Source organism: Sus scrofa, chromosome 3 (genome assembly GCF_054392235.1).
Source record: "Sus scrofa isolate SSC_HxYL_T2T_F1_AM1 chromosome 3, Sscrofa_HxYL_maternal_Yorkshire_Landrace_v2.0, whole genome shotgun sequence".
NCBI lineage: Eukaryota > Metazoa > Chordata > Mammalia > Artiodactyla > Suidae > Sus > Sus scrofa.
Genome location: NC_139385.1, coordinates 86513275 through 86535718, shown reverse-complemented (window position 1 = coordinate 86535718; position 22444 = coordinate 86513275). Strand labels below are relative to the sequence as shown.

The following is a 22444-nucleotide window of genomic DNA, read 5'->3' as shown; positions in this document are numbered from 1 at the left end:
CAGCTCTGAAGTCCATGAAATAACTGCCTCTTTCCCTGCCCTGTCCATGCTGTCCCAGGTGGTCACCACTGAACAAACTGCACTTGCAGCGTGGGAGCCCTCAACTGTTCCTCAGTGAAACTATGACTGTCCAGGGCCTCTGTGGGACAAGAAAGGCCAACCACGCACACTTTGGCTATTCACTCCTACCTCATCCCCTGCCTCCTAACCTAAAACACGATCTCCTTGGAGTATGGTCCTCTCCAAAAGGTATAATTTTTTTTTTTCGGTCTTTTTAAAGGGCCACACCCACGGCATATGGAGGTTCCCAGGCTAGGAGTCCAATCAGAGCTGCAGCTGCCAGCCTACACCACAGCTCACGGCAATGCCGGATCCTTAACCCACTGAGCGAGGTCAGGGATCGAACCTGCATTCTCGTGGATACTACTCAGATTCGTTTCTGCTGAGCCACAACAGCAACTGCCACGAGGTATGATTTTTAATGGATCATATTCACTTTGACCATAAGGGAAACCGGAGAGGTTCGGAACCAAGACCCCCAGGCTTTTCTGGGACACAGCTGCCTTTGAGAACCTCTCCTCAGAAAAAATGCTCTTTCATATCAAATTTTTGCAGATCACTTCAGGAAGTCGCAGATAGCCTAAAGTTCTTAATGGTCCTTGAAAATAAGGTTAAAAATCCATGGTAAGGGAGTTCCCGTCTTGGCTCAGTGGTAACAAACCTGACTAGCATCCATGAGGACACAGGTTCAATCCCTGGCCTTGCTCAGTGGGTTAAGGATCCAGCATTGCTGTGAGTTGTGGTGTAGATCAAAGATGAGACTCAGATCCTGTGCTTCTGTGTCTGTGGCACAGCCAAGCAGCCACATCTCCTATTTGAACCCTAGCCTAGAAACCTTCATATGCTCTGGGTGTGGCCCTAAAAAGACAACAATAAAAATCCCTGGTAAGGAAATGTTGACTTATTCAATAGAGGCTCAGACAATTTCAAAGTGTGCTTCTTTTTCAAGAATGGGATAGGAGTTCCCACTGTGGCACAGTGGGATTGGCAGCATCTCTGGAGCGCTAGGATCCAGGTTCAATCCCTGACCCGGCACAGTGAGTTAAGGATCCAGCTTTGCTGCAATGTAGGTCCAACTGTGGCTCACAACTTTATCCCAGGTCCAGGAACTCCATATGCTGAGGTGCAGCCAAAAAAAAAAAAAAAAAGAATGGGATAATCTTAGAGTTCTCTGGTAGCCTCGTAGTTAAGGATCCGGCGTTGTCACTGCTGTGGTATGGGTTCAATCCCTGGCCTGTAGGCATGGCCAAAAAAAGAAGAAGAAGAAGATGATGATCTTAATGACTAGAAATGACTCGTGTAACTGAGAAGGCTCTCCCAGGCCTCATGACTTGGGAAGAAGGAAAGGCACCAGGACTGCGATGGGAAAGTCTAGGAGTAAACAAGCCTTGAGACTGAAGTGAGGAAGGGAGGATCTCAGAAATAGCCCGGGGCTCCAAAGCGCATCCATAACACTTGATACCTCCACCATCACCATGGCAACCTTATCCTGAAGAATTATAACTACCCTGCCTTGAGTGTTCACCATGTCCCCTGCCATTATCTCACTTGATCCTTGCCACAGCTCTCTGTGTACTGTACTGTCCTCTCATGGTACTCGATGTGATATATCTCTATTCACAAAGGAGGACAGTGAGTATCAGGGAGATTAAGCAGCTTTCAAGGCCACAGAACCAGCAAATATCAGAGCAAATGTCACACAAGCTCAGCCTGGCTCTATCCCACCCACTTAAGGCTGACCAGGAGTTCCCATTGTGGCTCAGTGGTAACAACCCAACTAGTATCCATGAGGACGAGGGTTCAATCCCTGGCCTCGCTCAGTGGGTTAAGGATCCAGCGTTGCCACAAGCCGTGGATACATCACAGATTTAGCTTTGATCCCACGTGGCTGTGGCTGTGGCGTAGGCTGGCCACTACAGCTCTGATTCAGTCCCTAGCCTGGGCACTTCCATTTGCTTCGGGTGCAGCCCTAAAAAGACAAAAAAAAAAAAAAAAAGGCTGACCATTACCAACCAAGCCTCCTGGCTCAGCTCAGCTGTCACTGGGCTGAGTTAGCTTCTTAAGAAAGATTGATATTAGCTGAACACAAGTGACACAGAGAGGAAGTGTAGAAAATTAGCAACAAGTGGCAGTTGAGTGATAATAAAACCCTGATGCCCACTGCTTCCTAAAAATCTGTTGGAAGGAGGAAGTGAGGGGAGAAATAGGTTGGGAGTTTCTGAAAAATAGAATCTTTGGGTTGTTCCATTTGCAGAATCCTTGTTTCCCTGTCTGTTCAAGGATGTGGGTGAACAGGTTCAGCCGGGGAACTCTATAGTTCCCGACCATCACCAAGGCCTTTACTGAAATCCCCAGGGCCAGGGAGCCACACACCAGTGCACAGCAAGCATGGCTCTGAGTTCCAGTCCTCTTAACAAGACAGACTCCCTTTGTCTCCCAGTGACCTCCCTCAAAACTGCAGAACTTCGGAAATGCAAAGAATCTCGGAGTTCCCGTCGTAGCTCAGTGGTGGACAAATCCGACTAGGAACCATGAGGTTGCGGGTTTGGTCTCTGCCCTTGCTCAGTGGGTTAACGATCTGGCGTTGCCGTGAGCTGTGGTGTAGGTTGCAGACGCGGCTCGGATCCCACGTTGCTGTGGCTCTGGCGTAGGCCAGCGGCTACAGCTCTGATTGGACCCCTGGCCTGGGAACCTCCATGTGCTGTGGGAGTGGCCCAAGAAATGGCAAAAAGACAGAAAAAAAAAAAATAAAGAAATGCAAAGAATCTCAAATGTCACTTGGCTTAACTCCTTTCCCTTTTCCTTAACACCCACACTTCCTCTAGTCTTGGACTTGACTTTACCAACAAAGAAATCCCAGGAAGGAGAAAACCAGAGAGAAGAAATGCCTTGCTTGAAGTTATGCAAATAATTGTTATAGAGCAGAAGATGAACTCCAGTTCACTATGGGCCAAGAAGTATATGCTATTTTATACATAAAATTCCATTTAAAGTTACAACCATTCACTGAAGCAGGCGTAACTGTACCCCCTTTTTTGAGCTTTCTTGCATCTATACTTTTATTCTTTTTTTTTAGCAATTTTTTACTAAAGTATAGTTGATTTACATTGCTGTTTCAATTTCTGCTGCACAGCAAACTGACCCAGTCATACACATATATACATTCTCTTTCTCCTATTATCTTCCATCTCAGTCTGTTCCAAGAGATTGGATGTAGTTCCCTGTGCTGTACAGCAGGACCACATTGCTTACCCACTCTAAATGCAGTAGTTTGCATCTACTAACCCCAAACTCCCCATCCATCCCACTCCCTCCCCACCCATTAGCAACCACAAGACTGTTCTCCCTGTTTATGGGTCTGTTTCTGTTCTGCAGATAGGTTCATCTGTGCCACAGTTTAGATTCCACACATAAGTGATATCATATGGATTTGCCTTTCTGTTTCTGACTTACTTCACGTAGTTTGAGAGTCTCTAGTTGCATTCATGTTGCTGCAAATGGTATTATTTTCATTCTTTTATATGGGGTACCCACTTCATAAATGGAAAAATAATGCCCAAGGAGAAAATAACTCACCAAGGTAAAACTAACAAATGAAATGCTATTTGAACAAAAATCAGCCTGAGCCATAAATCCAAGGCCCTTTTCCAGATCTCTATTGGCTATTCGAGTTGAGCAAGAAGTTACCCTGCTCATAATACTGTGATGTATAAGTAGATATGTTTTTAGTTCCTACACACTCTCCTTACCTCTGTCTATTCTGGCATCTTCGAGAAACGATGTATCTCTCCTGATCCTTGAGTATGTCTTCCACCCACTCTGGCATCTATCCAACCCAAGATGGTTCCTTCTTAAATCCTGATGTGGCTCTCTGTCCCACTGCACCCATGGACGAAATCTCAATTTGGTTTCCATCATCATGTGTGCTGTGCTTTTTCTGAACTGAGAGAGAAAGAAAGATAGACAGTTTTAAGCTAGCATACTCTTTATCTCCTCAAATCTTCTCCTCCTCCTTCCCCTCCTTCTTCTCCTCCTCCTTACTCTTCTTTCCATCTCTCTTTCATCCCATCCTCTAGGATTCAAATTATACATATGTAAGAATGTTTGATATAGTCCCAGAATTCCTGGATAGTCTGTTCTGTTTTCACTTTTTCTCTGTGCTTCCATCTGAGTACTTTCTATACACCTAGCTTTAAATTCACTAATTCTTTCCTCGGCTGTGTCAAATCTACTGACAAGCCTGACAAATGCATTTTTCATCTCTGTTATTGTGTTTTACATTTGTAGTATTTCCACTTGACTTTTTTATATTTTCCATCCATCTATTTGATCTTGCATCCTGTCTGTCTTTTCTATTAGAGCCTTTTACTTTATTTATTTATTTATTTATTTATTTATTTATTTATTTATTTATTTTTGCCTCACCCACAGCATATGGAGGTTCCCAGGTTAGGGGTCCAATCGGAGCTACAGCTGCTGGCCTAAGCCACAGCCAAAGCAATGCCAGATCTGAGCCGCATCTGCAACCTACACCACAGTTCACAACAATGCCAGATCCTTAACCTACTGAGCAAGACCAGGGGTCAAACCCACGACCTCATGGTTCCTTGTCAGACTCATTTCTGCTGTGCCATGATGGGAACTCCCTATTAGAGCCTTTTAAATATTATTCATACTTATTTAAAACTCTGCTGGGTAATTTCAACACCTATGTCATATTTGAGTCTGGATCGGATGATTGCTTTTTTTTCTGGAGGTATATTGTTTTTGTTGCCTTTTCATATGCTTTCTAACTTTCCCTACATCCCTGAGCATAAACCAGAAGTCTAACATAACTGATATCAAAATCTGAAAAGACCATCCAAGAAAAGAACATTATCAGCATTGCTAGACAAAATGTTGGAAAACAAAACTTAAAATGTGTTTAAAGTGATAATAAAGCATACGTTAACTGGGTTTAATTCCCCGATACAAGTGATTTAACATTAGAAAAATAAATTAAAATAATCTACCACATTGATACTAAAGGAAAAAATAATGTAATTATCTCAATAGTTGCAAAAAAAGTGATAAAATTCAAAACCTTTTGATGATGTAAAGTAAAACTCAACAAAACAGAGAGGAAAACTTTCTTCACTCTTTTTTTAAGATAATAATTTAAAAAAAGACACAAACATATATAAAATACCACACTTAAGAGGAAAATGTTAAGCTTACTCCCTTTGTGATTAAAAATAAACCAAATATATCCACCATCATTAATTGTATTCAATAAGGTACTGGAGGACCAAGGCAGTACTGTAAAGAAATGAAAAACAGAAAGATTAGAAGAAAAGAAATAAAACTGTTGTTCAGAGACATAATTAGAAGTCAGTTTATCAAGGTTGTTTGAAACAAAATTAACATATAAAAACTTTCACATTTTCATATACCAGCAATAATTACTTAGAAAATAAAGTTTTTAAAATACCATTTATAAAACATGTGATTACCTAGGAATAAATTTAACAAAAGGATAAAAGATCTCTCTGGAGAAGATTATTATTTTAAAGAGATTTTTAATATAAATATAAGAAGATAAAGTATATTTAAAGACTGTAAGACTCAATGTTATAGAGATGTTCATTCTTCCCAAATTGATCTATAGATTCAGTAGAATAATTCTTAAAGGTTTGAGATTTATTCTGTTGAGTAAGTACGAAAACAAAATACAATAATGTGGGGGAGGGTGAGAATGTGTGTGTGTGTGTGTGTGTGTGTATTTGAATGTGTTTTGAAACTTGAACACTGATTCTAACATTCATGTGAAAGTATCAAATGTTGACTATTCTTGATCAAGACATTCATGAGTAAGAAGAAAACTGGGGAAACGTGTCCTACTAATTACTACAATTTATCATAAAGCTACAAAGTTTAAAAAGCATGCCATAGGCTCAGAGATGAAACGATTAATCAAACAAAATATAGAACTCAGAAGGTGAACAATACTCACCCAGACAACTGATATAAAATTGAGTTAACATTGCAGATCCATGGTAACAGGAAGAAATTTCAAAAACTTGTGCTGGAATACCTAAGTATTCATCTGGAAAATAAGATAAGATTTACCTTTACCTATATGTACGTAAAAATCAAATCAATTCTGCTCACCCAATATAAACAGCTCTTATGGTCATACTGATCCACCCTAGGACTTATATACAAGGTCATCATATGAATTATACTTCTGGTGAGAATTGTAATTAAAAATTTTTGGAAAACAAAAGAAATGCATAAAAATCAATCAAGTGTTTAAACCTAAATATCTATATATGAAAGCAAAGAAGTAAGATTTTAGAAGGTAATATATTATTGGTGTACAGAATGACTTTAAAAATTTAAACAAGACACAAACAGCAAATGCTGTAATGAAAAAGATGGATAAACTTGACTATATTAAAATTAAGAACTTCTTTTCAACAAAACGTACCATAAAGAAGATAAGCCCCAACTGGGAGAAAATATTTACAATTCAGGTAACTAAAAGAGGACTACAATACAGTCTATAGAATAATTTCTGCTGAAAAAAAAGCAAGGAAGGGAGGAAAGGAGGGAAGGAAAAAAAGAAAAGGAAGAAATGAAAAGAAAAATTCTTGAACTTCAAAAGAAGAAATCCGAATAGTCAGCAACTTAGGAAAATGTGTTCAACTTCATTAGCCATCAAAGAAATACAGACTGAAAGCACAATGGGCCAACATATTTGCACCAAATTTGAAGAAAAAAATTATAAAATGACAATACAAAGTATTGCTAAGGATATAAATGCAATGTCAAACTTCATACACTGCGGGTGGAAGTATATATTTATACAACTATTTTGGAAAAAAAATGGCAGTACTTAAAAAAATTTTTAAATGCGAATTTATTATGACCAAGCAATTCTAGATAGATACACTGGAGAAACCCTTGCCTCAGATGATTTGTACCAATTATACATAGAAGCACTGCCTAAAGCTGGACACAACCCAAATGTACATCAACAGGAGGATGGAATACACAAATTGTGGTACATTCATACAGTGGAGTGATATAGCACAATAAAACTGAGTAAGCATCAGTGTCCTCTGTCAATAAATTTCACAAACCTAACTGAGGAAAGAAGCAAATAACAAAAAATACACACAGCATGATTCCATTTTTCACTAAATTCAATAAGAGAAGAAATACAATGCAATTTTTTCATTTTTAAAAATTTCATTGAAGTAGAGTTGATTTGCAATATTGTGTTAATTTCTGCTATATAGCAACATGATTCAGTTAATACACTTGTCCATTCTTTTTCAGATTATTTTCCCATATAAGTCCAAAGGCTATACTACCCAGGGAAATCTACGGAGTCAATGCAATGCAATTTTATGATGCATATATTAATGATAACACCGTAAAATATGCAAAGGAAATAACTAACACAATAAACTAATAGTTATGCCTGAGAAAGGTAGAGAAGGGGTTATGTTAGAAAGGAGCACGAAGGAGATTTTTAGAAAACTATTGTTCTATTTCATAACCTAGGTGAAGAGTTCAAGGGTGTTTGCTTTAATATTATTATTATTAAATGTACATGTTTCACATATTTTCTGAATATATGAAATTTTTTAAAATCAAGGTAAGGTCTTCAGTAGTCCATAACTACCTACAGAAGTCAGAGAGGTAAAAAGTCTAAAGGGAAGAAACTTAAACTATGATTCATCCATATAGACAGACTATATACCAGTTTAAAAGAATAAGGTAGATCTAGCTGAACTCATATGATACATATCCAAGAGGTACACTAAGTGAAAATAACAAGTTGTAACAATTCCTCTTATGAAGAAATTTTAAGTTCCCTAAAAACATACATTCCTTTATAGACACACATCAGTCTGTAAATTTACAGAATAAATAAATGTACAGACACACATCAGTCTGTAAATTTACAGAATAAGTTTAGAAAACACACACACACCAACCTGGTGAGAGTAGTTACCTCTACCAAATGGACTGACATAGCGTAGAGGTAATGTACGTTGGGGAAAAGATGGAGAATTCTAGAGGAAATTTGACCTAACCAATATTACTTGCTTCTTTTATAAGAAATAAAAAATTCTGCCCCAAATTTGTTGTTGTTAAAAGTCTAGGACTTCATCTTTCACCAACGAAGCATAAACGGCCATAGGACATGTCTTTCCTCTGCAAATAACCGAAAATCAGACAACGTACATGAAACAATACTATTCAGTCAATGGACAGCACATAGCATAGGATAGTGGCCTGTGAAAGAAAGGGAACAAAGGAGATGAACCCTAAAAGTATCCAAGATTACGGCATAAAAGAAAAAAATAAGGACTTCCCCTGTGGCCTACAGCATTGTCTTTGCAACAAACAACTTGGGTTCTGGCCCCAGAACTTGCACATGCCACGGGTACGGCCAAAAAATTTAAAAAAGAAAAAGAAAAAAATGATAAATTGGACTTGGTGAAATTGAACACTTTTGATCTTCAAAACAGGCTATTAAGAAAAGGAAAACCACAAAATGGGAGGAAATATTTGCAAAATACGTATCTGATGAAGGATTCGTATCCAAAACTTATTTTTTAAAAAACTCAGTAATAAGAAGACAAACAACTTGATCTTTTAAATGAGTAAAAGATGTACACAAATATTTCATTGAAGAAAATATATGGGTGGCAAAAAAGCACATAAAAAGATTCTCCATATCTTTAGTCATTAGGAAAATGCAACTTAAAACCACAATGACACATCACTCTACTTTCTGTGAATGACTAGAATTTAAAAGACTGACAACACCTAGTGCTGCTCAGACTGTGGAGTAACTGGAACACTCATGCTTTGCTGATGGGGATGCAAAATAGCACATTTTGGAAAACATTTGGCCTGCCTACCACCTAGTAGTTCTACAGCTACGTATTTACCCAGAGAAATGAAAACATGTTTCTGCACAATGTTTTATATTCAGAAAACATTCATAGCCACTCAACAACTGGAAAAAAAATCCAAATGTCCATGGATTGGTGAATGGATAAGTATGTTATGGTATATCCATACAACAGAACACTACTCGGCAATAAAAAGGAAAAAATTAATGAAGCATGCAACAACATGCATGAATCTCTTTTTATTAAATAATAGCTTTATTGAGATAGCATTCACATGCCATACGACTCATCATTTAAAGTGTACAATTCAATTTACATTTAAAAATAGAACTACCATATGATTCAGAAATTCCATTTCTGGGTATCTATCCAGAGAAAATGAAAACACTAACTTGGAAAGATATGTGCACCCCCACCCTCACTGCAGCATTATTCACAATAGCCAAGCCCTGGAAACAACCTAACTGCCCATTGATGAATGAATGGAGAAAGGAGATATGGTGCATACACACAAAATGGAATATTATTCAGCCATTAAAAACAGTGAAATCTTGCCATTTGTGACAACATGAATGAACCTCGAGGGCATTAGCTAAGAGAAATCTTATAGATAGATAAAGACAGATACCAGATGATATCGTTTATTTGGGTAAGGTTAATAAATGAACCTCCCCCCAGCTCATAGATACAAAGAACAGATTGCTGGTTGCCTAAAGGGAGAGGGGGGAGTGGGCGCCGGTGTGCATGAATCTTAAAAGCAGTCCAGAAACAAACGATAACATAACTAGTCAGGCAGAGAAGGAATGACTTCTCCACTCCTCCACCTTTTGTTCTATTCAGGCCCTCAGCACACTGGATAATACCTACCCACCTTGGGGATGACCATCTGCTTTGCCAAATCCACTGATTCAAATGCTAATCTCACTTACAAACACACTCACAGATGCACCCAGAAATGGTGGTTACCCCATGGCCCAGTCAAGCTGACACATAAAACTATCACGCCTTCCCTAAACCCTCCAACCCTAATCTGGGTTAGAAATCTTCTTTAGATCTTCCATTGCACCCTGAGAATCTCACCATCATTACAAGTAAAATCAAGTCAAGCTAGGCTGAGTTACCCCAATTTTCTGACATCCCTCCTCTCAATTTCTATACTCTAGAAGTCCGTGAAGTTTTCATTCTGTTCCAGTTCGGTTTCCTTCAGCATCAACACACCCTAAGCCTCTCCCACCCTTGTGAGCTTCAGGGCCTGCCCGGTGTTATGATCTCAGCTATTCCTTTCCTCCCCCTACTGCTGGAAGAAGGATGAGGGGAGCTTTGGCTCCTAGGAGATAGGAAGTAGGGAAGGGTGGTCCACCACTCAGGCTCATCTGGCTCTTCATTTTTTTTGTTCTTAAAAAAGAATTAAAAACAGTCTCAGATGCATCTTCCACTCCATTGGGGCCGATCTCCAGCCAATACTTGCTCATTAAGTCTGAACAAGGCATCCATGCCCAGCCTCACCCTTGGCAAGTGTCTGACATAATTTTATTCCACTACCCTAAAATAACTTTTGCACCTTCCCTACAAAACTCTCTCTCCTAACTTGACACTGCATCAAGCCCCATTATCCTCTCCCAGTTCCTGGAGTTCCCACCTAAGCAAAGGGGCGGGAGAAAGAAAATTCTGCCTTACACCTAATGCTTAGTACCATGACTTTCTACTTCCCTTAATGTCAGTCCCACAAGGCATCTTGAGGGTAAGCACCAAGTCCTGTCCATTACTGTCTTCCCAGTGCCCAGAAGAGTATTTGCCACTCGCTGAATAAATGAAGAAGAAAAATGGATGTCTCATAGTTTGCTTGAATTGGAAGAATACTACAAGATTATATTTTATTCCACACCCGGATCTTTAAGCAAATCCATGAAAAGATGGCTGCAGAAAGGCTTCAGGCATTCACCACTCCCTTCAAATATTACTTGAGGTACCAAGAATGCCCTCATGTTTGAGGGCAACGTTGAATCTTTACTGATGGCAAAAGCTTCTGTTTTCACAGGGAGGACTAAATTTGTGGGTTTGACTGTTGAAAGGAGAAAGGTAAATGGGGCAGGAATGAGAAATATCAGCTAAAAAGATGGCAGGAGAGAAGAATGGATGGGAGAGAGTCACTAAGGTGAGAAAAAAAAAAAACGAGTAACTTCCGTTCTTCATACCCCCAACCCTCACCGCATACCTAGACTTGGAATTCACTTAAGAAACCGGCTGCTTTCTGCACTTCCTGAGCTCACAGGCTCATCCTCCTCGGCCCCTCTTTTCCCAGCGCTTCAGTCCTCTGGCAGGCAGACCAACGAAGTTCTACTGCGGTTCTATTTCTGTCGTTCCCTGCAAAGAATACCCTCCAGCCTTCTTCCACACCGCATGAATTAAAAGCACATCAGCGAGAAAATTACTGGAAGGAATAAAATTTCAAGGCCATTTGGCAGCCGTGTGGTTTCAGTGGTACCCACAGAGATTCACCTCTGGCTCTGGGCTTCGGAGGAGGCCAAGGACGTCCCCACAAACCACCAGCACGAGTGGCCAGAGTGCCCTTCAGAGCAACAGCCTTCACAACACAATAAGACCCTAAACGCGGGGGCGGAGGGGGGGGTGGGGGCGTCACCCGAACGCCTTCCCCTCTCCTCCCCATCCCTCTAGCCCACGTCTTTCTTCGCAAAACCTCCAGCTCTCCGTGCACGCGCATCCCAGAGATCTTCTCTCTGGGAAGATGAGAGGAAGGCACCGCTCCCCCTCCTTCTCCATTTTTGAATTGACTCCAGGAGTGCCAGATGTACAGAGTTTTCCAGAAGGGTCTTGGAGGGGAGGACAGCGCATTGAGAGCACCGAGGCTCCCTGATTATGCAAGGAAGATGAGAGCCCCTCTATTCATCACCTCGAGGTAGACTATTAAATCTCCGGAAGCTTCCACACGGTTTAGTAACAGAGATCCATTACGCTCTCCCTCAGGTTCCATTGCACACCAGCAAACAAACATATGGTGAGTCAGTTCTAATGGAATTCCACGCCACATGCCGCTCTGCGCTGAGCGTCGTGCTGGAGCAAAGCTGGCCCCATGCAGCCTAGGATGGCGGCTTCTCTGAGTGGTTTCTGCACCCGGCTTTTCCTGCTTTCACCACGTAAGGCGTAAGGATAGGGGGCTGAAGAAATGTGTTGTAATGAATTCGGCGGGGAGTGTAGACACCTTCCCCTGTCCTCATCCCTTAGAGGAGCTTATCAGGTGACCTTGGGCCCATGGCTTGACCCCGCCCCCCGCCAACAAACCTCATGTTCTTGAAATCGTCGCAGACAACAACCAGTTCTATTTCACAGGTGCTGCCGTAAGGAAGCACGTTTTGGAAAGCATTGCAGATCTGTACAGTTACCATCCCAACGTCCCAATAACTGCTCCTGGATTTCCTGCCTCCAGCCCATGTCTCTAAGCTACATTTGCTGCAGGGGCCACCCACCTTCTCCTAAGGACGGTTGAAAGGAACACCAGGAGACAAGAGTATTAGTGGTAGTGCCATCGAGAATAAAGATTCCCTAAAACGCCTTACAGATTAGTTCTTGCATTACTTTCGCTTCAGAAGGTAGACCTTAAAAAACAAAAGTCCTGTCTTCCCCCTTTGTCCTTCCCTTCCACCGCCCCCTCCCCAAGGAAGAAGTGATTACAGAGAGCCACCCTGATGATTTTGACTGATCAACGGGAGAAATTTAGATAAATTTGGCTCTTCATGAACTGCAGCTGTTGTTTCTTTCAGTGCCTTAATGCAATTTATCATTTGAACATACTGGCTGAGGGAGCCGGGGCTTGAGCTTTCTTTTGCCTTCAGTCGTTAATCCTAACAGTATGCATCCAATTTCTATAGTTAGCCTTGAAAAAAAAGTCCCTTTCTTCTCCTGGAAGGTTGTTCATATTGGAAAGTTATGCGTTTAGATTGGTTTCCCCACCCCCTCTACACACACACACACGCGCGCACGGACGTGTGCACGCCACTCTCAAGAAACTTGTATTCAAACCCAAATCCAGCTCCTGTGCCCTAAAATGACAAATGTAAGAAGTCCTCTCAAGGTAGCTCTCAGCTTCCCCACTCCCACCCCAGGCTTTCACAGCTGCGCCCCCCCCCCCAACTCCCTTAGTTAGAATAACGTTGAATTTGGCCTCCAGATTCAAACCTTCACAAGTGAGGTCTCCCAAACTCAATGAGCTTTCCAGCTCCAGGGCACAAAAAGAAAGTTTTGTGGTTCCACCTGCCTTGCCTGTGAGGTGGTAAATGCCCTCCAAACAATATTGGCTTATTGAAATTAAACTGCTCTTCATTTATACAGGAGGATGGCTCACAGTGATCTGGATGAAGAAAATGAGGTAGCCTCAGAATGTGTCTCTTGTTAGCGTTGCTAAGAGTGGTGTGATGCTGGGCCTTATGCGGTTTCTCCTTATTCTGAGAACTTTACTTACCGCCTTAATTATCATATTGTTTCTCTTGCAAGAGGAGGAGGAACAGACAGACTGTATTTTCTCTCTTCATACCATGATGGATTCAATGTCAAGAATAATTAAATGCCGCAGGGTGCTAGCCACCAATTGATGCTGACATCTTTCAGGAAAATCCACCCAGAAAAGAAGAAAATAGAAACATCTCAGCAGCTCTGTGTCTTTCCTGACTTCATTATGTAGGCGGGGATCCCAACATCTTAAACTAAAATGGAAAAAAGGATCAGCGCCTCCGCAAGCTAATAATTATCGGGTGCTTGGAATGAGCGTGTTCAGAAGAACAGAAACGAATGTTGTAACATTTTCCAAAGGATAAGAAGTGGGGGAGGGGGTTACTCTGGTGTATTTGGACAAAAGGCAGCCACAAAGAATGGGGATCACTCCAGAGAACTGAGCAACAAGATGGGACCATCCTCGAAGGTCCCCATTCTGAGTTTTTCAGGGAGTGGAGGTAGACAAGGAAGATGTTACTAGCTAGTTTTTAAAATTGATTAAAAGGTTCTACCTCTAGTTCACTCAGATTCACCAACACATACTTGAGGTAGACGGAACTGAGCTAGGCTCAGGGAAGCACTAAAATCTTTTCTGAAAATCGGGAAACCAAGGTCAATCATGGCACGGACACTGAAGTTCAAGTTCACTTATATGCTAAAGCGGGTCACCTTGAGGGCATTTTACTCACTCTGGCAGGAAAAACATCATCACAGCACACATCAGTGATTTTAGGCCAGCAGAAAAGTTGGCCCCTCCGGGAATAGCAAAATCTGTCAGACAAATGATAGCCTAGAAAGTGTATTTTCCTCCATAAGCTTCCCTACTCTCAGTGAAGTGCTTATTAATTTCCACGTGTTGAGCACAAGAGCCTCAGTTCTCTCGTGCACAACATGAGTGATAGTTATCACTAAGATCTCTGCAGCAGTGCAACCACACACGTCCCTTTTCTTCTTTCGTTTCCTTTTTTTGGATTTTCTCTCCCTCCCCCTCCCCAAATCTTCTTTAATATTAAGGTTCCCTGGCAGCTCAGTGAGTTAAAGATCCAGCACTGTCACTAATCAAGGTCCAACAGGCCCTTTTGGCCTCTGGGCATGTGCTTAAGTCGCCAACAATGCTGAGCGTGCCACCAAAAACAAAAAGTTCGAGAAAAAAAATTTTCAAACAGAACTGGACATTTTTTTTTCTTTTTTATTATTATTGTTTTATTTTTAATAGTTATTTCCCCAATACAATTTTTTTCTACTGTACAGCATGGTGACCCAGTTACACACACATGTACACATTCTATTTTCACACATTATCATGCTCCCTCATAAGTGACTAGACATAGTTCCCAGTGCTATTACTGATCTTTTTTTTTTAAACTGTCTCCATAGTTTTGCCTTTTCTGAAATGCCGAGTGGGAATCATACAGCAACTAGAGAAAGAAGAACAAACAAAACCCCATGTCAATAGAAGGAAAGAAATCACAAAGATCAGAGCAGAAATAAATGATTTAGGGACAATGGAAACAGTAGGAAAGATCAATGAAACTGAAAGCTGGCTCCTTGAAATGATCAACAAAATTGACCAACCTCTAGCCAGACTCACCAAGAAAAAAAGGGAGAGGATGCAAGTCTATAAAGCTAGAAATGAATAGAGAAATCACAATTGTCATTACGGGAATACAAAGGGTCATAATAACCACTACAAGCAACCAGATGCCAACACAATGGACAACCTCAAAGAAATGGACATATTTGTAGAAAGGTACAGACCTCCAAGACTGAACAAGGCATCATACAGAATGTAGCCTTTTCAGATTGACTTCTTTCATTTAGGGTATGCCTTTCAGGTTCTTCCATGTGTTTTCATCTTCTCTTGGTAGCTCATTTATTTTTATTGCTGAATAATGTTCTATTGCCTGGATGTGCCACAGTTTCACCTACTGAAATCTAAGTAGCTAGAGATAATTTATTGTGCATAGGGAATGCAAAAAGTGTATTTTACTGCCTGATAGAGGCTTTTGCGTATGGGGCTTCAGTTTAAAAGCATTGCCTGTCTCAAGGTTCCAGGGTTCCAGTGACTCTGCACAGGGGGTTCTTTCTCCCACTTCACAAGTGAGGCAGGTGGTCCTCTGACTTGCCATAGGTGTGGCTGGAATGAGATCCTGGTCTTATGGCTCCTTCTATGGTTCCTAAGGCCCAGACTCCTTCTGAGTGATGGTACCTCCTCTACCTTGTCGCCGACAAAGGGCAAGAGTGTTGGGTTAGGATAGTGCCTGGGGGTAGATGGACTCCAGGAGGCAAATCTCTAAAGCCTGGGGATGTTCTACAAGGCATGGGAAGGCTGACCGTGGTGGTAGAAGAGGCTTGAGACCAGGTCCCCAGTTTCTTATGCTCAGGGGGTCCTGGCTGGCTTTACTTTTAAATTTCCTTTTTTTTTTTTTACCTTCTTTTTATTAATTAAGCATTTTTTTATTACTCAAATGAATTTATCACATCTGTAGTTGTATAATGATCATAACAATCTGATTTCACAGGATTTCCATCCCACAGCCCAAGCACATCCCCCCACCCCCAAATTGTCTCCTCCGGAGACCATAAGATTTTCAAAGTCTGTGAGTCAGCATCTGTTCTGCAAAGAAGTTCAGTCTGTCCTTTTTTCAGATTCCACATGTCAGTGAAAGCATTTGATGTTGGTGTCTCATTGTATGGCTGAGAACTGGACATTTTAAAAAGTGAACATGGAATTCTGTTAGATTTCTTTGAATATATTGTAGAGCTTAGTATTATTTTTATTGATAGGGGACGTGGGATACTAAAACCTGTAGCACAGGTTCTATCCCTGGCCTAGGAACTTCTGCATGTTGCAGGCATGGCCAAAATAATAATAGCTATTATCATTATTAAGGAACTAGTTTTTGATTCTGTAGTCCTTTGTTCATCTTCCTTAAATACCACATGCTTTGAGGAGACAGTCACTCACCCACAGGTCACAGATGAAGTAAACAGACAAAGCAAAAGCCCTGCCAAGCAAGCAAGCAGGGCCAGACCAGATGCCATCAACTCTTTCAAGCGAAGCTGGGAGGCAGTGCCCTGAGCTACGAGGGAGCCTGATGGGAACAGAGAGTACAGCCCAGCCCAGTCATCCTGGCTGCAAAATAAATGTCAGATTTCTAAACAGCAGCCCCACATCTTCTTTCTCTTTTCCTCTGAGAAGCCACCAGTGAAACACAAGATGTGTTCTGAAAACCCAGAGCTCTACAGTAACCCAGAAACCTAGCACTTCTCCAGGATGTGTCTCCTGTTGAAAAAAAAAAGTTCCTAATGGCTCAGGGTGGAGGGCCAGCAGCATGGTTCATTAGAATCTCTCTTCCTCACTCCCAAATGAGTCCAGATTACACTGGAAACTCCAGCCCACAAAACCAAATGTGGCAGCACAGAAGCTGGATCCCAAGAAGGGTCTATTCTGCATCCTCTATCCCAAGCCTCCCTTTTCCACCCCTTCTCTGTACCCTCCTCATCTCTGAATGAGGGTGAGGGGTCAGAACAGAGCAGACAGGACCCCCAAATCAGCTCTCATTATCTTATACCATAATCGCACTGAAAGAACATTGCTACCACTCCACATCTGAATAAAAAAAAAAAAATGTCAACAGTTTGGGTATCTCTAACCACTCGAGAAAATACTGTCACCATGGCAATCACCCCAGTGCCTTGGCGGGGAATATCTACTCCATATTAGAGTTCATGGGTCCGTGGGTCCGCAGTAAATAAATCAGTAAATATATGTTTGAAAATCTACTACCGTGGGTTAAAATGCTTTAAAGTACGAGTTCAGATTCAGTGCCATAGTTCAAATTCCTGATCTCAGAACAAAATTTGCAAAGGCACCAGCCACCCTCTCAAACCATTTTCCTTGGACACTCTAGCTAGTCCAGGGCTAGAGAATTGTCAGAGGGAAAGGAAATCTCCTGCTGGTCTCACTGAGAGCAAGTGGCCTTGTGCTATTGCTAGAAGGTCCAACAGACCTATTTGGCCTCTGGGCATGTGCTTAAGTCATCAACAATGCTGAGGACTCCAAAAAAAAAAAAAAAAAAAAAAAGTTTGAGAAAAAAATTTTAAACAGAATTGACATTTTAAAGAGTGAACAAACCAATGTAATAAGAATTCTGTTAGATTTCTTTGAATATATTGTAGAGCTTAGTATTATTTTTTTAATAAGGGAAGTGGGACAATAAAAATCTCTCAGTGCTTCAGGCCTCTAAAATTCTTAATCTGACCTGGGGAGGGCGCTTAGAAGGTTCTTCTCTCATTCCCCTCTTATGCCCCTAAAGAAGGCACACATTTGGCCTTGCTGCCTTTAGCAAGAGAATTATTACCCCCATTTTACATGACTAACTGCCATACACAGTAGAGGAAAATGACTGAGCCAGGGTCATATAGAAAAGGCCTGTAGGACACCAGAAACTGCCCCCTCTAGCACTGTTCTCTGCCTCCCTCCCCAGAGTGAGGATAAGTGCTAGCCAGGGTATGGAAACTGGGAGTGCTGTCACCAAGATAGTGAGTGGGACAACCAGGCCTCTGTCCTCCAGCAAAAATCAACAATTAAGCAAGTATCCATGAACAAAAAAGCTCTGAGAGAACTCAAGAGTTCATTTAAGAAAATTCAGAAACATGAGCACAAAAAAACACCTGTTCTAAGGGGAAGGTTTATAGCAATGAATGGCCATATTTTTAAAAAAAAATCTCAAATGACCTAACTTACACCTAAAGGAACTTGAAAAGCAAGAATAGACAAAGCCCATAGTTAACAGAAGGGAGGGGAAAGCAGAAGTCAGAGCAGAAATAAATGAACAGAATAGAGAAATAATAGAAAACTCAACAAATTTAGGAGTTGTTTTAAAAATAAATAAATAAAATCGACAAACCTTTAGAAAAAAAGACTTCAACATTGGTCTTGACAACGATATTTTGGATGTGACACCAAAAATACAAACAACAAAAGCAAAAATAAAAATCAGGGGCTACATCAAAATGAAAAGATTCTGCACAAAAAAAAAAAAAGAAAGAAAGAAACAATCAACATAATGGAAAGGCAACCTACAGAACAGGAGAAAATATTTGCAAACCATCTATCTCATAAGGGATTAATATACAAAATATATCAGAAACTCATACAATGCAATGATGAAAAAACAATTTGATTTTAAAATGGGCATAAGACTTGAATAGACATTCCTATGAAGAAGACATACAACTGGTCAACAAGTACATTAAAATGTGCTCAGTATCACTAATTATCAGGAAAATGAATCAAAACCACATTAAGATATCACCTCACAAATGTTAGAAGGGCTATTAGCAAAAAGACAAGAGATATTAAATGTGAGAATGTGGAGAAAGGGAGGGAATCCTGGTGTTCTATTGATGAGAATGTGAAGGGGTACAACCACTAAGGAAATTTTCCTCAAAAAATTTAAAACAGAGCTACTCTTTGATCCAGCAATCCCACTTCTCGGGAAATGAAATCACTATCTTGAAGAGATATCTGCTCACCTATGTTCATTGCAGCATTATTCATAATAGCCAAGACACAGAAATCACCTAAGAGGCAGTCACTGGATGAATGGATAAAGAAATATGAAGGATACATTAGCTAACCTTGTTGTGATAAACATTCCACAATGTACTGAATCATCACATCATACACCTTAAACTTATAACACTGTGTGTCAATTACATTTCAGTGAAACTAGGAATTAAAAAAAAAAAAAGGGTATGAAAACTAGAATTTTCTCTCTGTAAACCTAGAAGAAAGCACTATTGAAATATGACATATCCTTTTTCATATTTATCATGGAATTCTCAAGTGGAGAATCAGGCACATTCACCCACCCAATCCCTGGGCCAACACTGAGGGCAGGAGATGGGAGCCTCTAGGGTCGCCTTCCTACATAGCTGTGGTGTGTTCCTCTCTCAAGCATTCATCACAGGGAATCCTAAGGCTGCTTGGGTTTGGTCCCTGAACATGACTTCCTCAGTCTTAGCAATAGCCTCTTTGATTGCCCTGAATAGTTTTCTCAACACCTCTACCAAAAGGTATGTTCAGAGCTATAGCACTTGTGTGAGATCAGAACATTCTAAGATTGTGGTTGACCCAGGCCTTTGATGGGTATACTTTTCCAGTCTATCTCATTACAATAATTATTCAACTTGTGGTCACAAGGTAAGCTAGCAACCTCATTGTGTGCACCAGCCCTACTTGCTTCTTTGTCTACACAAGAGAGACTTCAAAAATATAAATCTCAGAGATCTCTTGTGGAGCAGTGCTTAAGGATCTGACATTGTCACTATGTTACTGCTGTGGCATTGGTTCAACCCTTGGCCCAGGAACTTCCACAAGCCACGGGTGTGGTCAAAAAAAAAAAATGGGGAGTTCCTGTCATGGTTCAGCAGTAATGAACCTGACTAACATCCATGAGGATGAGGGTTCAATCCCTGGCCTTGCTCAATGGGTTAAGTATCTGGTGTTGCCCTGAGCTGTGGTGTAGGTAGAAGGCGTGGCTCAGATCTGGCATTGCTGTGGCTGTGGCATAGGCCAGCTGCTGCAGCTCTGATTTGATCCCTAGCCTGGGAACTTACATGTGCTGCAGGTACAGACCTAAAAAAAAAAAAAAGGCAGAAGGAAAAAGAAAAAATTTTTTGAACTTTGATATAGCGTTCTATATACGTCCACTGTTTCAAAGTTATTTATTATGATTTTTTAATCTTTTCTGCTCTTTTTTCCCATTGAACATACAAGTAATCAGAAGAGATATGTTAAAATCCCTCAATATGTCACTGGCTTAATCCATTTATCCTTGTAATTCTGTCAAGTTTTGTCCTCATGTTTTGTGGCTATGTAATCTAGTATATTCAAGTTTGTAATTTTTGCTTTACTCTGGTAGATTAAAATTTTTATCATGGAGTTCCCTTTGTGGCACAGTGGAAACAAATCCAACTAGGAACCATGAGGTTGCAGGTTTGATCCCTGGCCTTGCTCAGTGGGTTAAGGATCCGGCATTGCCATGAGCTATGGTATAGGTCACAGACATGGCTCGGATCTTCCATTGCTGTGGCTGTGGTGTAGGCCAGCAGCTACAGCTCCGATTTGACCCCTAGCCTTGTAACCTCCATATGCCACAGGTGCAGCCATAAAAGGCAAAAAAAAAAAAAAAAAAAAAAAAAAATAGAGAGAGATTTATCATGATGGAGTTTTCCCTTTATCTTTATATCTATGTCTAGATAGCTAGATAGATATAGATATATCAGAGTTCCCTGTTGTTCAGTGGATTAAGGACCTGGCATTGTCACTGCCATGGCTCTGGCTATGTATACATACATACATATATATACATGCACACATGCATGGAAAAGTAGCCCCAATAACCGACTCTTCCCATATGCTAAAATGTGCCCATTTATCTCTTAGACCAAGAGTTCTCACCTTTGACTATGCCTCAGAAACACCTGAGAAGTTTTCAGATGCACTATGCCTGGGTTCCACCTCTACCAATTCTGATTCCTTTGCTCTGGAGTGAAGCCCAGCATCCGTGCTTCTTAAATGCTCCCCAAGAGATTCAAGGTTGAAATCACTGCTCTTCCTAGATCACCTCCCAACACACACATTTCCCTTTTATTCTTCCAAAAGCCTGAAGATTTACATTCCAAGTAAACTCTTTGGATCTCAGAGTGAGAGAAACTTTAAAGCATATCAGGTCTGTAGGTGTCTCAATTCTGAGATAATTTACAGACGGTTAACATAAGGTGTAACTCCCCTTCTCTTCTGCTTTATTCTCACTAACCCAAGCCTCTTAAGAAGATTTATTTGTGGGAGAAGCTCTGGCTTATGAATCAGGCTTAAACTCAGAGATGAAGTTTTTTTTTTCCTCGGGGTTTCTCGTCAGAAGGAAAATGGGAGTGATTTGGGGACACAAGGACACTTGAAAAGGATCCATAGTCTTAACAGGGGTTAAGACGGCAGAAAAACCAGGCTAACCTGTAGCATCATCTCAACTTTCACCTAAGCCTTCAGAGACAAAAATAAAATAAAGAACCTTGGGACAAAAGCCAGTGTATGTCAAATATAACATCAGGAATGGGTCTTTGCTATTTGTCTATGGACAGGGACTCTGACCCACCCTTCATTATCTTGAATAAAATTACCTAATTTGGGATATTAGGTTCAAGACATGTCCCAAGAAGGAAGTATGAATGTTATTGACACATTTTACATTTACACAAAATAGAAAGAAATGTTAGGCAATGAAATAGTATCAAGATATGAAGAAATGATCCTGTTCTGTATTACTCTGGTTTGAGAACTAAATATTAATAATATCATGTAAAATGTGGGCATGTACAGCATCAATATGAATAACCAAGGATCACAGATTTGCCAAAAGCATAGCGTCTGACCCAAGGAGGGGATCAAGCAATATTTGTAGATTGAGAAAGTCTAGATGGATATATAGATAAATAGATGGATTTATGGATGGATGGATGGGTGGATGGATGGATGGAGTCTCAGGTGAACAACTTTTAAGTCAGCAGTCGAGAGACTGTTGATAAACACGAGAAGAAGTTCCCTCTGTGGCACCTTATAGATCCCTATGATCACCTTCTATCCATCATTGAAGTTGAACCAGAAGTGTATGCCTCAGCCCAAAGAGATCTTCTCCAGAAGAGTATTTTAATTAAGATTTCTCAGCTTCATGTGACAAATCCCCATGTGCAATGACTCAAACCACAAACAGCAATTTGTTGAAAAGATACTAGACTATCTCTGGGAATACAATGATTGATATAATTTAGTCTCAGAAATGATTTAGAACAAGGACAAGAATCATGTAGAGAACCAGTTTTTTTCTTCTCTGTGCATCAGTTTCTTTTTTTTTTTCAGTGTATTTTCTTCATTTTCCTCTGTCATGTTATAGCAT

The 22444-nt window shown here is 40.7% G+C and overlaps 1 protein-coding gene across 4 annotated transcripts in view; it reads right to left on the bottom strand.

Moving 5' to 3' along the window:
• The window catches only part of LOC146404749 (uncharacterized), a 197652-nt gene that overhangs the window by 54956 nt on the left and 120252 nt on the right, over window positions 1–22444 (bottom strand). For all 4 annotated transcript variants that reach the window (XR_014839692.1, XR_014839691.1, XM_085016128.1 and 1 more), the window contains 3 exons: window positions 6053–6145; window positions 5278–5358; window positions 3810–4002 (listed from right to left, as the gene is read on the bottom strand). Coding sequence is in view for 2 of the 4 variants with exons in the window: in XM_085016128.1 (XP_084872254.1) it covers window positions 3887–4002; window positions 5278–5358; window positions 6053–6145 (290 nt within the window). In the remaining 2 variants the exon portion in view is untranslated. The remainder of the gene's footprint in view (window positions 1–3809; window positions 4003–5277; window positions 5359–6052; window positions 6146–22444) is intronic.